General features: G+C 39.3%; 1 protein-coding gene across 1 annotated transcript in view; it reads left to right on the top strand.

Moving 5' to 3' along the window:
• NRCAM (neuronal cell adhesion molecule) overlaps positions 1–18,293 on the top strand; it is a 93,364-nt gene that overhangs the window by 14,654 nt on the left and 60,417 nt on the right. The window contains exons 6-7 of the mRNA XM_023183107.1: positions 914–1,025; positions 17,108–17,292. Coding sequence (XP_023038875.1) covers positions 914–1,025; positions 17,108–17,292 — 297 coding nt within the window. The remainder of the gene's footprint in view (positions 1–913; positions 1,026–17,107; positions 17,293–18,293) is intronic.

The raw sequence follows: 18,293 nt of genomic DNA, 5'->3' as shown, positions 1-18,293 counted from the left end.
TTTCTCAAGTAATACCTCTTCTGGCATTGAAATTTTTCCTCTGAGAAATGAGAATGATTCATAATATATTTCCTTTTCATTAAATTTTTATAAGCATCAAGTAGATAATGCGTTAAAGAGTTGAAAACCTTCAATGGCTATAAAACCTTAAGATGATGTAATTTCTGCTCCAAGTTTTTCTAAGAAAACTTCAGAAGACAAGGCTATGTTTTGGAAAGGCCTCCACAAAAAAGAAGATGGCCTGTATAACTATCCCTAAGATCTTTGACTTAGACCCTCTTTATTTTTTTATTGAGGAAAACGATTTCCATTTAACTCCATCATTATTCTTCATTTGTGGCATAATATTTGCAAGACCTCTGTCAGTAACTCTCTACTTTTGTTTTCCATAACCCTTGCAGTTTGAGGATGTTAATATGATTAATCAGTAGTATTGGCTATAATGTTGTCCCCACTGTAAACAAGAATACCCCTTCTATAACCATATCTTTATAAAAACCTAACATCTTCCAGAAGATAGACAGTTAATTTTTGCTTTGACCTAAGCACTAATCCTAAGAGAAATGTAGTTCAATAACATGATTTCCTCTCCATGTCAACATTTTGAAAATTTTCTAACCCACAGAAAATTTGTAAAAACCTAACCCAAATTAAGGAAATATACAAAAGGAAAACAGTCCTTATTATTAGTGCTTATGCAACCAAGGTTGTTTCTGTTCCTGGGTAACTTGAGTAAGTGTAAGTGATGACTACTTATAACGCAGAGAGTGTGTATGTTTAGCTTAACAAATTTCACAATTAATGTTAAATAGCTTAAAAAGGGATTGGAATTTTAGACAGCTTTTTTGACAATGAAGTGTTTATAGAAATACATATTATAAGTTGTAATGCATATTGATTTTCTTGTTTGCAGCTAAATCAAGTAGAGAGAGGCCACCAACATTTTTAACTCCAGAAGGCAATGCAAGTAACAAAGAGGAATTAAGGGGAAATGTGCTTTCACTGGAGTGCATTGCAGAAGGACTGTGAGTTCACACTTTCTGTCCTGAAATACATTTCTTATAAAAATATAGTCGGTTGGTAGAGAGGTGTTAGTAATATCATAGGAGGAGTCACTGTCTTCTACTAATTCTACCAAGCATCAAAAAAATTTGGTAATTATTTCCAAAGTAGGCATATGAATCTCGTATTGTTGTTAAAATATTTTATTAATGTAATAGTAATCATATTGAAATAAGTATCAGTAATCACTTTATGATTGTTGAAATATTATCTCATATTATTGTTTAAATATTTTGTTAATGTAGTAGTGTTATCTTAAAATAAGTATCAGTAATCACCTTGTGACTGCTATGATTATAATTAGAGGACATTATTTTGCTAGTTTGTAACCAGCCACCTCAAATCTCTTTAAAAATAATAGCTGTTTATTACTGATCACTTGTCGAGAGGTCTACAGAGCAGTTGTCCTCTAACCAGCTGGGTTGGGCTAATTTCAGTTAAGCATGCTCATGAATCTGCTAGGTGGCTCAGCAGCGGGTCCACTGCCCTTGGGGTCTGCTGGCTGTTAGCTGGGGCATCTGAGTTGATGGCCTAAGTTGCTAACATCTCTCTTGCAGTCTCGTCCTGGCTTATTCTCCTAACAACAGACAACATGCACAGGGCCTGCCTCTTAAATCCTAGCCTCAGAACTGGCACGCTGTCCTTTCACCTACTTCCTATTGGCAGGTCACAAGGCCAAGCCTAGATTCTTTGAAATAACTCATCTGTGCACACTTCAAAATTGAAGCCACCCCAGAACTGACATGCCTTTAACAGGAGTTACAGGGAGGCCTTGCCCAGATACAAAAGCAACTGTGATGTTAGCTCTAGCTCTCTGTTACAAGGAATTTCTGGATAGTCCCTGTCTTCTGCCTGACACAGAGCAAGCACCACTGGTATGGGCGCATCTGCTGAAAACCTGGAATAGAATCTCAGAAACATGCTGCCCTTACATGTGATTCCTGCTGTCCTTGACAGGCAACTCATTGGTCTCACATTCCTTCCGGAATCAAGGAACACTTGACTTCAGGAGGCACATGGAGGCCTCTGCTGGCTGAGGCAGGAAATCACAGTATGCATTACTCAGCTCTGCCAGCTACAGAAAACCAGCAAAAACCCCTTTTAAAGATATGTTAAAACCCTATCTCTTCTGCTAGAATTAAGAAAAAAAAAATCCTCCCAATTTCCATCGTTATGGTGTAAGAGAGTAGCATAATCTGCCAGCCTCCAACTTTTGGGAGCAGAAGGTACCTATTCTCACAATTTAATGACTTATTTTCCCACAAATGACATATTTCATAAAAAAAAAAAAACTAAAATATGATTGGTATTTGGAAATTTCACAATACTCCCAAAAGAATTTTTAAAACTTTAGAGTATTGTAAAACCAAGATTGGGACTCTAGCACTTATAAACCAACCATCAGACTTATAAAATCAAAATATTTCTAATTCCTGACAATGGCTCAGTACAGTAGCTGGCCTCCAAAACAATTCATGGCTTTTTCATAATTTCAAACTATGAAACTATGCTTCCATCTCCTTCTTACCTTCATATCATCTAAGATGCAGATTAGTCTGACTATGAGGAAATATCAATATGTTATCAGATTCCACATGTATATAGTTTTTCAAAATCTACTTATTTTTATATTTACAGCATGTTTTAATTTTAGAAGCTATTTCATCAGACACATATGCTCAGTTTATTTCTTACTCAACCAAATAAACCAAACCAATATTATAATCAATTAATCCCACTTGCATTTCTTTTTCCTTTTTTTTTTTTTTTTTTGCTTGAACCATAATTTATTATTTCTCATGGTTCCATGTGATGACTGGGCTAAGCTTTTTTTAAATTATTTTTTATTTTCCATAGGTTATTGGGGTACGGGCGGTGTTTGGTTACATGAGTAAGTTATTTAGTGGTGATTTGTGAGATTTTGGTGCACCCATCACACTATTTTTGGTAGTCTTTTATCCCTCAACCCCCTCCCACCCTTCCCCCAAAGTCCCCAAAGTCCATTGTATTATTCTTATGCCTATGTGTCCTAACAGCTTAGCTCCCACGTATCAGCGAGAACATACGGTGTTTGGTTTTCCATTCCTGAGTTACTTCACTTGGAATAATAGTCTCCATTCTCATCCAGGTCACTGCGAATGCCATTAATTCATTCCTTTTATGGCTGAGTAGTATTCCATCGTGTGTGTGTGTGTATGTATATATATATATATATATATATCTCTCACAGTTTCTTTATCCACTCGTTGATTGATGGGCATTTGGGTTGGTTCCACAATTTTGCAATTGCAAACTGAGAGGCTATAAACATGCGTGTGCAACTTAAGTATCTTTTTTGAATAATGACTTCTTTTCTACTGGGTACATACCAAGTGGTGGGATTGCTGGATTAAATGGTAGTTCTACTTTTGGTTCTTTAAGGAATCTCCACCCTGTTTTCCACAGTGGCTGTACTAGTTTACATTCCCATCAGCAGTGTAGAAGTGTTCCCTGATAACCGCATCCATGCCAACATCTACTGTTTTTTGATTTTTTGGTTATGGCCATTCTTGCAGGGATAAGGCAGTATTGCATTGTTGTTTTGATGTGCATTTCCCTGATCATTAGTGATGTTGAGCATTTTTTCATATGTTTGTTGGCCATTTGTATATCTTCTTTTGAGAGTGGTCTATTCATGTCCTTAGCCCACTTTTTGATGGGATTGTCTGTTTTTTCTTGCTGATTTGTTTGAGTGTGTTGTAGATTCCGGATATTAGTCCTTTGTCAGATATATAGATTCTGAAGATTTTCTGCCACTCTGTGGGTTATCTGTTTTCTCTGCTGAGTTTGTTGTAGATTCTGGATATTAGTCCTTTGTCAGATGTATAGATTCTGAAGATTTTCTGCCACTCTGTGGGTTATCTGTTGTCTCTGCTGACTGTTGTTTTTACCATGCAAAAGCTCCTTCATTTAATTAAGTCCCAGCTACTTATCTTTGTTTTTATAGCATTTGCTTTCAGGTTCTTGGTCATGAATTTCTTGCCTAAGCCAATGTCTAGAAGGGGTTTTCCAATGGTATCTTCTAGAATTTTTACAGTTTCAGCTCTTAGATTTAAGTCCTTAATTCATCTAGAGTTGGTTTTTATATAAGGTGAGAGATGAGGATCCAGTTTCATTCTCCTACATGTCGCTAGCCAATTATCCCAACACCAATTGTTGAAAGGGTGTCCTTTCCCCACTTTATGTTTTTGTTTGCTTTGTTGAAGATCGGTTGGTTGTAAGCATTTGGGTTGATTTCTGGGTTCTCTATTCTGTTCCACTGGTCTAGGTGCCTATTTTTATACCACTATCAAGCTGTTTTGGTGACCTGGCCTTATAGTATAGTTTGAAATCAGGTAGTGTGAGGCCTCCAGATTTGTTCTTTTTGCTTAGTCTTGCTTTGGATATGTGGGCTCTTCTTTGGGTCCATGTGAATTTTAGAATGGTTTTTTCAATTCTTTAAAGAATTATGGTGGTATTTTGATGGGGATTGCATTGAATTTGTAGATTGCTTTTCTCACTATGTCATTTTCACAATATTGATTCTACCCATCCATGAGCATGGGATGTGTTTTCATTTGTGTCGTCTGTGATTTCTTTCTGTAGTGTTTTGTAGTTTTCCTTGTAGAGGTCTTTTGCCTCCTTGGTTAGGTATATTCCTAAGGGTTTTTTTTTTTTTTTTTTTTTTTTTTTTTTTTTTTTTTTTTTTTTTTTGACAGCTATTACAAAGGGGATTGAGTTCTTGATCTGACTCTCCACTTGGTCACTGTTGATGTATAGAAAAGCTACAGATTTGTGTACATTAGTCTTGTATCTGGAAACTTTGCTGAATTCTTTTATCAGTTCTAGGGGCTTTCTGGAGGGTTTTCAAGGTAAACGATCATATCATCAGCAAACAGTGATAGTTTGACTTCCTCTTTACCAATTTGGATACCCTTTATTTCTTTCTCTTGTCTGATTGCTCTGGCTAGGACTTCCAGTACTATGTTGAAGAGGAGTGGTAAGAGTGGGCATTCTTGTCTTATTCCAGTTCTCAGAGGGAATGCTTTCAACTTTTCCCCACTCAGTATTATGTTGGCTGTGGGTTTGACATAGATGGCTTTTATTACATTGAGGTATGTTCCTTGTATGCCAATTTTGTTGAGAATTTTAATCATAAAGGGATGCTGGATTTTGTCAGATGCTTTTTCTGCATCTATTGAGATAATCATGAGATTTTTGTTTTTCATATGTTTATGTGGTATATCACATTTATTGACTTGTGTATGTTAAACCATCCCTGCATCCCTGGTATACAACCCACTTGGTCATGGTGGATTATCTTTTTGATATGTTGCTGGATTCAGTTACCTACTATTTTGTTAAGAATTTTAGCATCTATGTTCATCAGGGATATCAGTCTGTAGTTTCTTTTTTGGTTATGTCCTTTCCTGGTTTTGGTATTAGGGTGATGCTGGCTTCATAGAATGAATTGGGGAGGGTTCCCTCTTTCTCTATCTTGTGGAATAGTGTCAAAAGGATTGGTACCAATTCTTCTTTGAATGTCTGGTAGAATTCTGCTGTGAATCCATGTGGTCATGGACATTTTTTGGTTGTTAATTTTTTAATTACCATTTCAATCTTGCTGCTTATTATTGGTCTGTTTAAGGAATCTAATTCTTCCTGATTTGAGCTAAGAGGGTTGTATTTTTCCAGGAATTTATCCATCTCTTTTAGGTTTTCTAGTTCATGTGCGTAAAGGTGTTCATAGCAGCCTTGAATGAGCTTTTGTATTTTGGTGATGTCAGTTGTACTATCTCCCGTTTCATTTGTTGATGAGATTATTTGGATTTTCTCTCTTCTTTTCTTGGTTAATCTTGCTAATGGTCTATCAATTTTATTTATCTTTTCAAAGAACCAGCTTTTTGTTTCATTTATCTTTTGTATTTTTTGTTTGTTTGTTTCAGTTTCACTTAGTTCTGCTCTGATTTTATCTCCTTTCTTCTGCTGGGTATCGGTTTGGTTTGTTCTTGTTTCTCTAGTTCCTTGAGGTATGACCTTAGACTATTAGTTTGTGCCCTTTCAGTATTTTTGATGGAGGCATTTAGGGCTATGAACTTTCCTCTTGGCACCGCCTGTGCTGTATCCCAGAGGTTTTGATAGGTTGTGTCACTATTGTCGTTCAGTTAGAATAATTTTTTGACTTCCATCTTGATTTTGTTTTCTACCCAGTGATCATTCAGGTTATTTAATTTCCATGTTTTTGCATGGCTTTGAAGGTTCCTTTTGGAGTTGATTTCCACTTTTATTCCACTGTGGTCTGAGAGAGTGCTTGATATAATTTCAATTGTCTTAAATTTATTGAGGCTCATTTTGTGGCCTATCATATGGTCCATCTTCAAGAAAGTTCCATGTGCTATTGAATGGAATGTGTATTCTGGGTGGCTAGAAAGATGGCTGAATAGGAACAGCTCCAATCTGCAGCTCCCAGCGACATCAGTGCAGACGGTAGGTGATTTCTGCATTCCCAACTGAGGTACCCAGCTCATCTCATTGGGACTGGTTAGGCAGTGGGTGCAGTCCACAGAGGGCAAGCCGAAGCAGGGTGGGGTCGTCATCTCACTCAGGAAGTGCGAGGGGTCAGGGAACTCCCTCCCCTAGCCAAGGGAAGGTATGAGGGACTGTGCCATGAGGAACAGTGCATTCCGGCCCAAGATACTACGCTTTGCCCATGGCCTTCACAACCCGCAGACCAGGAGATTCCCTGGGGTGCCTACACCACCAGGGTCCTGGGTTTCAAGCAAAAAAGTGGGCGACTGTTTGGGTAGACACCAAGCCAGCTGCAGGAGTTGTTTTTTTTTTTTTTTTTTTTTTTTTTTTTTCCCATACCCCACTGGTGCCTGGAACACCAATGAGGCAGAACCATTCACTCCCCTGGAAAGGGGGCTGAAGCCAGGGAGCCAAGTGATCTAGCTGAGTGGATCTCACCCCCATGGAGCCCAGCAAGCCAAGATCCACTGGCTTGAAATTCTTGCTGCCAGCACAGCAGTCTGAAGTCGACCTCTGATGCTCTAAGTTGGTGGGGGATGGGCGTCTGCCATTACCGAGGCTGGAGTAGGCAGTTTTCCCCTCACAGTGTAAACAAACCTGCCAGGAAGTTTGAACTTGGCAGAGCCTACCATAGCTTGGCAAAGCTGCTGTAGCCAGACTGCCTCTCTAGATTCCTCCTCTCTGGGCAGGGCATCTCTGAAAGAAAGGCAGCAGCCCCAGTCAGGGGGTTCCATGTGCTATCTCCCTGAGACAGAGCACCTGGGGGAAGGGGCAGCTGCAGGCGCAGCTTCAGCAGATTTAAACATTCCTGCTGCTAGCTCTGAAGAGAGCAGCAGATCTCCCAGCACAACACTAGAGTTCTGCTAAGGGACAGACTGCCTCCTCAAGTGGACCCCTGAGCCCCATGCTGCCTGACTGGGAGTCACCTCCCAGCAGGGGTCAACAGACACCTCATACAGGAGAGCTCCAGCTGGCATCTGGCAGGTGCCCTTCTGGGATGAAGCATCCAGAGGAAGGAACAGGCAGCAATCTTTGCTGTTCTGCAGACTCGGCTGGTGATAACCAAGCAAACAGGGTCTGGAGTGGACCTCCAGCAAACTCCAGCAGACCTGCAGCAGAGGGGCCTACTGTTAGGACAAAAACTAACAAACAGAAAGAAATAGCATCAACATCAACAAAAAGGACATCCACACGAAAAAACCCACCTGAAGGGGTCACCAACATCAAAGACCAAAGGTAGATAAATTCACAGAGATGAGGGAAAAACTGGTACAAAAGGGCTGAAAGTTCCAAAAATGAGAGTGCCTCTTCTCATCCAAAAGATCACAACTACTCACCAGCAAGAGAACAAAACTGGACAGAGAATGAGTTTGACGAATTGACAGAAGTAGGCTTCAGAAGGTGGGTAATAGTAAACTCCTCTGAGCTAAAGGAGCTTGTTCTAACCCAATGCAAGGAAGCTAAGAACCTTGAAAAAAGGTTAGAGGAATTGCTAATTAGAATAACCAGTTTAGAGAAGAACATAAATGACCTGATGGAACTGAAAAACACAGCACAAGAGCTTCGTGAATCATACACAACAATCAGTAGCTAAATCAATCAAGTGGAAGAAAGGATAACAGAGATTGAGGATCAGCTTAATGAAATAAAGTGTGAAGACAAGATTAGAGAAAAAAAGAATGAAAAAGAATGAACAAAGCCTCCGAGAAATATGGGACTATGTGAAAAGACCAAACCTGTGTTTGATTGGTGTACCTGAAAGTGACAGGGAGAATGGAACAAAGTTGGAAAACACTTTTCAGAATATTATCCAGGAGAACTTCCCCGACCTGGCAAGACAGGCCAGCATTCAAATTCAGGAAATACAGAGACCACCGTAAAGATGCTCCTCAAGAAGAACAACCCCAAGACACACAATCGTCAGATTCACCAAGGTTGCAATTAAGTAAAAAATGTTAAGGGCAACCAGAGAGAAAGGTTGGGTTATCCACAAAGGGAAGCCCATCAGACTAACAGCAGATCTCTCAGCAGAAACCCTACAATCCAGAACAAAGTGGGGGCAATATTCAACATTCTTAAGGAAAAGAATTTTCAACCCAGAATTTCATATCCAGCCAAACTAAGCTTCATAAGTGAAGGAGAAATAAAATCCTTTACAGACAAGCAAATGCTGATGGATTTTGTCACCAACAGGCCTGCCTTACAAGACCGCCTGAAGGAAATATTAAATATGGAAAGAAAAAACTGAAACCAGTCACTGCAAAAACATACCAAATTGTAAACACTATCGACACTATGAAGAAACTGCATCAATTAACGGGCAAAATAACCAGCTAGCATCATAATGACAGGATCAAATTCACACATAACAATATTAACCTTAAATGTAAATGGGCTAAATGCCCAAATTAAAAGACACAGACTGGCAAATTGGATAAAGAATCAAGACCCATCAGTGTGCTGTATTCAGGAGACCCATCTCATGTGCAAATAAATACACACATAGTCTCAAAATAAAGGGATGGAGGAATATTTACCAAGCAAATGGAAAGCAAAAAAAAAAAGCAGGAGTTGCAATCGTAGTCTCTGATAAAACAGACTTTAAACCAACAAAGATCAAAAAACAAAAAAGACAAGGGTATTACATAATGGGAAGGGGATCAATGCAACAAGAACAGCTAACTATCCTGAATATATATGCACACAATACAGGAGCACCCAGATTCATAAAGCAAGTTCTTAGAGACTTAGACTCCCACAAAATAATCATGGGAGACTTTAACACCCCATTGTCAACAGATCAACGAGACAGAAAATTAGCAAGGATATTTAGGACTTGAACTCAGCTCTGGACCAAGCAGACCTAATAGACATCTATAGAACTCTCCACCCCAAATCAACGGAATATACATTCTTTCCAGCACCACATCACACTTGTTCTAAAATTGACCACATAATTGGAAGTAAAACACTCCTCACCAAAAGCAAAAGAACAGAAATCATAACAGTCTGTCAGACCACACTGCAATCAAATTAGAACTCAAGATTGAGAAACTCACTCAAAACCACACAGCTACATGGAAACTGATCAGCCTGCTCCTGATTGCCGACTGGATAAATAACGAAATTAAGGCAGAAATAAAGATGTTCTTTGAAACCAATGAGAACAAAGACACAACGTATCAGAATCTCTGGGACACAGCTACAGCAGTGTTTAGAGGGAAATGTATAGCACTAAATGTCAACAGGACAAACTGGGAAAGATCAGAAATTGACACCCTAACATCACAGTTAAAAGAACTAGAGACGCAACAGCAAACAAATTCAAAAGCTAGCAGAAAATAAGAGATAACTAGGATCAGAGCAGAACTGAAGGTGATAGAGACATGAAAAACCCTTCAAAAAATCAGTGAATCCAGGAGCCGGTTATTTGGAAAGATTAACAAAATAGACCACTAGCCAGACTAATAGAGAAGAAAAGAGAGAAGAATCAAATAGACACAATAAAAAATGATAAAGGGGATTTCACCACTGATCCCACAGAAATACAAACTACCATCAGAGAATACATTAAACACCTCTATGCAAATAAACTAGAAAATCTAGAAGAGATGGATAAATTCCTGGACACATTCACCCTCCCAAGACTAAACTAGGAAGAAGTCAAATCCCTGAATAGACTAATAACAAGTTCTGAAATTGAGGCCATAATTAATAGCCTACCAAGCAAAAAAAGCCCCAGAACAGACTAATTTACAGCCTAATTCTACCAGAGGTACAAAAAGGAGCTGGTACCATTCCTTCTGAAGCTATTCCAAACAATAGAAAAAGAGGGTATCCTCCCTAACTCATTTTGTGAGGCCAGCATCACCCTGATACCAAAACCTGGCAGAGACACAACAAAAGAAGAAAATTTCAGGCCAGTATCCCTGATGAACATTGATGCAAAAATCCTCAATAAAATGCTGGCAAACCAAATCCAGCAGCACATCAAAAAGCTTATCCACCACAATCAAGTCGACTTCATCCCTGGGATGCAAGGCTGGTTCAACATATGCAAATCAATAAACATAATCCATCTCATAAACAGAAACAATGACAAAAACCACATGATTATCTCAATAGATGCAGAAAAAGCCTTCGACAAAATTCAACAGCTAAAATCTCTCATGCTAAATCTCTCAATAAAATAGGTATTGATAGAATATATCTCAAACTAATAAGAGCTATTTATGACAAACCCACAGCCAATACCATACTGAATGGGCACAAGCTGGAAACATTCCCTTTGAAAACCAGCACAAGTCAAGGATGCCCTCTCTCACCACTACTATTCAACATAGTATTGGAAGTTCTGGCCAGGGCAATCAGGCAAGAGAAAGAAATAAAGCATATTCAAATAGGAAGAGAGGATGTCAAATTGTCTCTGTTTGCAGATGACATGATTGTATATTTAGAAAACCCATCGTCTCTGCCCAAAATCTTCTTAAGCTGGTAAGCAACTTCAGCAAAGTCTCAGGATACAAAAATCAATGTGCAAAAATCACAAGCATTCCTCTACACCAATAATAGACAAACAGAGAGCCAAATCATGAGTGAACTCCCATTCACAATTGCTACAAAGAGAATAAAATACCTAGGAATACAACTTACAAGGGATGTGAACGACCTCTCCAAGAAGAACTACAAACCACTGCTCAAGGAAAGAAGTGAGGTCATAAACAAATGGAAAAACATTCTATGCTCATGGATAGGAAGAATCAGTATCATGAAAATGGCCATACTACTCAAAGTAATTTATAGATTCAATGCTATCCCCATCAAGCTACCATTGACTTTCTTCACAGAATTAGAAAAAACTACTTTAAATTTCATATGGAACCAAAAAAGAGCCCATATAGCCAAGACAATCCTAAACAAAAAGAACATAGCTGGAGGCCTCATGCTACCTCACTTCAAACTATACTACAAGGCTACAGTAACCAGAACAGCACGGTACTGGTACCAAAACTGATGCATAGACCAACGGAACAGAACAGAGGCCTCAGAAATAACACCACACATCTACAACCATGTGATCTCTGACAAATCTGACAAAAGCAATGGAGAAAGGATTCCCTGTTTAATAAATGATATTAGGAAAACTGGCTAGACATAAGCAGAAAACTGAAACTGGATCCCTCCCTTATACCTTATACAAAAATTAACTCAAGATATATTAAAGACTTAAATATTAGACCTAAAACCATAAAAACCCTAGAAGAAAACCTAGGCAATACCATTCAGGACAGGCATGGGCAAAGACTTCATGACTAAAACACCAAAAGCAATGGCAACAAAAGTCAAAATTGACAAATGTGATCTAATTAAACTAAAGAGTTTCTGCACAGCAAAAGAAACTATCATCACAGTGAATGGGCAGCCTACAGAATGAGAGTAAATTTTTGCAATCTATCCATCTGACAAAGGTCTAATATCCAGAATTTACAAGGAACTTAAACAGATTTGCAAGAAAAAGCAACCTCATCAAAAAGTGAACAAAGGATATGAGCAGACATTTCTCAAAAGAAGACATTTATGCAGCCAACAAACATGAAAAAAAGCTCATCATCCCTGGTCATTGGAGAAGTGCAAATCAAAAGCACAATGGGATACCATCTCATGCCAGTTAGAATTGTAATCATTAAAAAGTCAGGAAACGACACATGCTGGAGAGGATGTGGAGAAATAGGAACACTTTTACACTGTTGGTGGGCGTGTAAATAGTTCAACCCACTTTGGAAGACTGTGTGCCAATTCCTCAAGGATCTAGAACCAGAAATAGCATTTGACCCAGAAATCACATTACTGGGTATATTCCCAAAGGATTATAAATCATTCTACTATAAATGATTATAAATACATCATTCTACTATATTCTGCTGTTCTGTATCTTTTTTTTTTTTTTTTTTTTTGAGTTGGAGTCTCACTCTGTCGCCCGGGCTGGAGTGCAGTGGCCGGATCTCAGCTCACTGCAAGCTCCGCCTCCCGGGTTCACGCCATTCTCCTGCCTCAGCCTCCCGAGTAGCTGGGACTACAGGCGCCCACCACCTCGCCCGGCTAGTTTTTTGTATTTTTTAATAGAGACGGGGTTTCACAGTGTTAGCCAGGATGGTCTCGATCTCCTGATCTCGTGATCCGCCCGTCTCGGCCTCCCAAAGTGCTGGGATTACAGGCTTGAGCCACCGTGCCCGGCCATTCTGTATCTTTTAAGTGGAGCGCTTAGGCCATTTACATTCAATGTTAGTAGTGAGATGTGAGGTACCCTTGCATACACATGCACACGTATGTTTATTGCAGTACTATTCATAATAGCAGAGACTTGAAACCAACCCAAATGCCCATCAATAATAGACCAGATAAAGAAATTGTAGCACATATACACCATGGAATACTATGCAGCCATAAAAAAGTATGAGTTAATGTCCTTTGTAGGGACATGGATGCAGCTAGAAACATCATTCTCAGCAAACTAACACAGGAACAGAAAACCAAACACCGCGTGTTCTCACTCATAAGTGGGAGTTGAACAAAGAGAACACATGGACACAGGGAGGGGAACATCACACACTGGGGCCTGTTGAGGGGTGGGGGGGCTAGGGGAAGGATAGCGTTAGGAGAAATACCTAATGTAGATGACGCGTTGGTGGGTACAGCGAAGCACCATGGCATGTGTGTACCTATGTAACAAACCTGCATGTTCTGCACATGCATCCCAGAACTTAAAGTATAGTAAAAAATATACATAAATAAAATTTTAAAAAATAATAAATTTAAAAAAAAAGAATGTGTATTCTGCAGTTGTGGGATGAAATGTTTTGTATATATCTGTTAAGTCTATTTGTTTCAAGGTATAGTTTAAATCCATTGTTTCCTTGTTGACTTTCTGTCTTGATGACCTGTCTAGTGCTGTCATTGGAGTGTTGAAATTCCCTACTATTACTGTGTTGCTGTCTATCTCATTTCTTAGGTCTATTAGTAATTGTTTTATAAATTTAGGAGCTCCAGTGTTAGGTATATGTATGTTTAGGATTGTTATATTTTCCTGGACAAGGCCTTTTACCATTATATAATGTCCCTCTTTGTCTCTTTCAACTGCTCTTGCTTTAAAGTTTGTTTTGACTGATACAAGAATAGCTACCTCTGCTTGCTTTTGGTGTCCATTTGCATGAAATGCCTTTTTCCACTCCTTTACTTTAATTTTATGTGAGTCCTTATGTGTTAGGTGAGTCTCCTGAAGGCAGCAGATAGTTGGTGGTGAATTCTTACCCATTCTGCAGTTCTGTATCTTTTAAGTGGAGCACTTAGCCCATTTACATTCAATGTTAGTATTAAGATGTGAGATGCCCTTGCATTCATTGTGCTATTTGTTGCCTGTGTACCTTGGGTTTTTTATTTTTTGTTTTTGCTTTTTAAATTATATTTTTGTTTTATAGGTCCTGTGTGATTTATGCTTTAAAGAGGTTCTGTTTTGATGTGTTTCCAGGATTTGCTTTAAGATTTAGAACTCCTTTTAGCAGTTCTTGTAGTGGTGGTTTGGTAATGGCAAATTCTCTCAGCATTTGTTTGTCTGAAGAAGACTGTATCTTTCCTTCAAATATGATGCTTAGTTTTGCTGGATAAAAAATTCTTGATGGATAATTGTTTTGTTTGTGGAGGCTGAAGGTAGGGCCCCAATCCCTTCTAGCTTGTAGGGTTTCTGCTGAGAACTCTGCTGTTAATCTGATAGGTGTTCCTTTATAGGTTACCTCATGCTTTTCTTAAGATTCTTTCCTTCATCTTAACTTTGGATAACCTGATGACAGTGTGTCTAGACATCTTTTTGAGATGAATTTCCCAGGTGTTCTTTGTGCTTCCTGTATTTGAATGTCTAGGTCTCTAGCAAGGCCAGAAAAGTTTTCCTCGATTATTCCTCCAAATATGTTTTCCAAACTTTTAGATTTCTCTTATTCCTCAGGAACACTGAGTATTCTGAGTTTGCACAGAGTCCTGTGATGTGAACCGTCGGTCTCTCCACCATGGATACCAGCACCTGTTCCGGTGGAGGTGGCAAGGGGTTGAAATGAACTCTTTGAGGGTTCTTAGCTTTGGTGGTCTAATGTTCTATTTTTGTGCTGGATGGCCTCCTGCCAGGAGGTGGTGCTTTCCAGAGAGCATCAGTTGTGGTAGTATGGAGAGGAACTGGTGGTGATTGGAGCCCTAGAACTCCCAAGATTATATGCCCTTTGTCTTCAGCTACCAGGGTTGGTAGGGAAGGCCCATCAGGTGGGGTTAGGGCTAGGCATGTCTAAGCTCAGACTCTCTTTGGGTGGGTCTTGCTGTGGCTGCTGTTGGGGAGGGAGTGAGGTTCCCAGGTCAATGGAGTTGTGTACCTAGGAGGATTATGGCTGCCTCTGCTATGCAGGTTGTCGGGGAAGCGAGGGAAATCCGGCAGTCACAGGCCTCACCCAGCTCCCACGCAAACCAAAAGGCCAGTCTCACTCCCACAGTGCCTACCATAACAGCCCCAAGTCTGTTTCCAGGCAGTGGGTGAGCAGGGCTTGAGCACTTGCCGCAGACTATCCACCTCCCAGCTGCAAAAGAAAAGGGCTTAGTTCTTCACCAGCCTGTGGAGTCTGCACGCTGGATTCACGCCTTCCCCCGAGTTCTGGCCAGGAGGTTTCTCGCCTGGTTCAAATTGTTATAAAGTTCAGCTGGAAACTTCCTTCTCCCTGTGGCATTTTCCCCACACCTCTGGCTGCCCTCCTGAAGGATCCCTGTGGTGCCAGGCAGGAATGGCCTACTTGGGGACCCAGCGAGTTCACAGGGTCTTTCCTGCTGCCTCCTCTATCCCTGTATTTCACTCAACTCTAAATTGACTCAGCTCCAGGTAAAGTCAGAAACTTCTCCCACAAACTAAACCTTCAGTTTCTCACTTTTGCAGTTTGGGTGCTCACAGTATTTGGGGTATTTCCCAGGTCCTGCAATAGCAGCCCAATTCCTTCAGAGAGTCTGTGAGTCCTCTCAGCAGGTTTGTTCTTGCAGTCATTCTGGAGCTAAAATTCATGATGCAAGCCCCCACATTGCTGCTCTGAAAGTCCGCATCAGAGCTGCAATCTAGTTCTGCCTCCTGTCTGCCATGATGATCCCTTCTGGGCTGAGCTGTTCTTATTCAGAGTCACTTGCATTTCTATTGACAAATATTGTTATCTTCCTGAGGGCCTGGACCGTACTTTCTTCATCATCTTCCCAACACACAACTCAGTGCTTGGTGTATAGTTCAGTGCTTAGGAAATTTTTGTGTTGAATGGATTTTTATTTTACCTTCATGAAAACTTTCTAAAGTTATTAGTTCAAGTCAAGCTTTATTATCCCCATTAAGGCAACTAAGGAAACTAAGCCTCAAAAAGACCAGAAATCCAGGGACAGGGTTGGAATTCTAAAGATCTTCTAACTCCAAGCCTATATTCTGACTTTGCATCTGTCTCCATATTTCATGACAATAAAACACACAGTTGGGGCCAGGCGCGGTGGCTCACGCCTGTAATCCCAGCACTTTGGGAGACTGAGGCAGGTGGATCACGAGGTCAGGAGATCCAGACCATACTGGCTAAAACCATGAAACCCCGTCTCTACTAAAATTACAAAAAATTAGCCGGGCGTGGTGGCAGGTGCCTGTAGTCCCAGCTACTCGGGAGGCTGAGGCAGGAGAATGGCGTGAACACGGGAGGCGGAGCTGGCAGTGAGCCGAGATCGTGCCACTGCACTCCAGCCTGGGCAACAGAGCAAGACTCTGTCTCCAAAAAAAAAAAAAAAACAAAAAAAAACAAAAAAAAACGCAGTTGGGTGACAAATGATATGAATGATACCTAACTTTGATCTATTCTTAGCAATTAGTATAATAATATTTTTAAATGTCACTAATAATGAAACTAAGGAAAGAATGCTATTTCCCTAATCACTTAGTTCACATCATCAGATAGATTGCTGTAAAATAGGAAAGTTCTTCCGTTTGATATAGAAATGTATACAAATATTTATGGTCATAGATATGTTTATGAGTTTTTCTCTGTACGTTTTTAATTCCAACTGATGAAAAATTATAATTCAGTATCATTAATTTAATGGTAATTCTTTTGATTAACATAGTAGCTTCATGTAAAAATGTCCAGGAGTTCCTCATTAGTCACAACCATGAAAAAAGTAATTAGGCCCCATCAGTAAAGCAACTCATACTGGCATTCACACTGCATCATTGACATCAAAGTTTGTGGTGTGCCATAAATTAGTATAGTTCTGATTATGTGAAAATGTAAAACTGTAAGCATTATTTATAAAAGTGTGGTGCTAATTAAAATATCTGTATATTTCTTATGATTTTTTATAAAGATTTGTTACAAACTTGCATGAAAATTCACCCTCAAAAGTAGTCATAGGTGGATTTCTTTTTTGTAACATCATTATTTATTTATCCTATCAGGCCTACCCCAATTATTTACTGGGCAAAAGAAGATGGAATGCTACCCAAAAACAGGACAGTTTATAAGAACTTTGAGAAAACCTTGCAGATCATTCATGTTTCAGAAGCAGACTCTGGAAATTACCAATGTATAGCAAAAAACGCTTTAGGAGCCATCCACCATACCATTTCTGTTAGAGTTAAAGGTATATTGTTTAAAATCCATTCTTCTTGCCTTCATGAGAGACCCTGAAACTTTAATTAAATGTGGTTTTCATTATATTTTTAATAATGATAAATGTAAATTTATATCAGCATTCATGGTACCTTGACTGTCTTCTCATTGCTATTTGTAGTGCATCTAAGTCAGATTAAAAATTTACTTGTTCAAATCTTCCTCACAGAAGAATCCCAATTAATAAACGTGGGAAGAATGAAGGAAATAGAAAAGTCAACATTAGAATCCCACAGTAATAACTGCAGCAGGCAAGATCAAACAATGAATGCTAAAATTAGTGGGTGAAACTTTAAGGAGAAATAGGATATTTACGTAGTTTCAAAGTGTTTTTATCCCACAGAAATTAATTACTGGGGAAGTTTTAGCATGTCCACAAATGCTTTATTACTCCTTTCTTTAGAAGATGGAGCTTACTTTCCCTCTTCTTGAGTGTATGCTGGACACTAATGAACAGAGTATGGAATCCAGGGAAATAGTAACTTTGGAGTGGAGAAACCTGGCAGACACAATCTTAACCAAGTGATGAATGTTAGCATCAATAATAATAAGTTGTGTTGATATCATATATTCCCTCACATGGTACAATTAGAAGGATTCATGACCTCTGAGATATTCTCAAAAGCCTAAAACCTCAGGGTAACCGTGAGAAAACATCAGACAAACCTAAGCTGTAAGACAGTCTATGAAATAAGTGACTCTTCAAAAGTGTCAAGGTCACAAAAGACAAGGAAAGACCAAGAAATTGTCAGATTGGAGACTATGACAAGTAAATGCAAAAGATGTTACAAGTAAATATGGTGTCTAGGGCAGGATCCTGGGACAGAAGCAATACATTAATGCAAAAATGGGAAATCCTAACAGAATGTAGAGTTTAGTTAAGTACCAGTGTTGACTTTTCATTAGGTAACTGGACCATGGTCATGTAAGATGTTAACATTAGAGGAAGCTGAGTGAAGGATGTATGGAAAC

This window comes from Piliocolobus tephrosceles, chromosome 8 (genome assembly GCF_002776525.5).
Source record: "Piliocolobus tephrosceles isolate RC106 chromosome 8, ASM277652v3, whole genome shotgun sequence".
Lineage (NCBI taxonomy): Eukaryota > Metazoa > Chordata > Mammalia > Primates > Cercopithecidae > Piliocolobus > Piliocolobus tephrosceles.
Note: the sequence above shows the minus strand (reverse complement) of the source record. Positions and strands in the feature narration are given on the sequence as shown.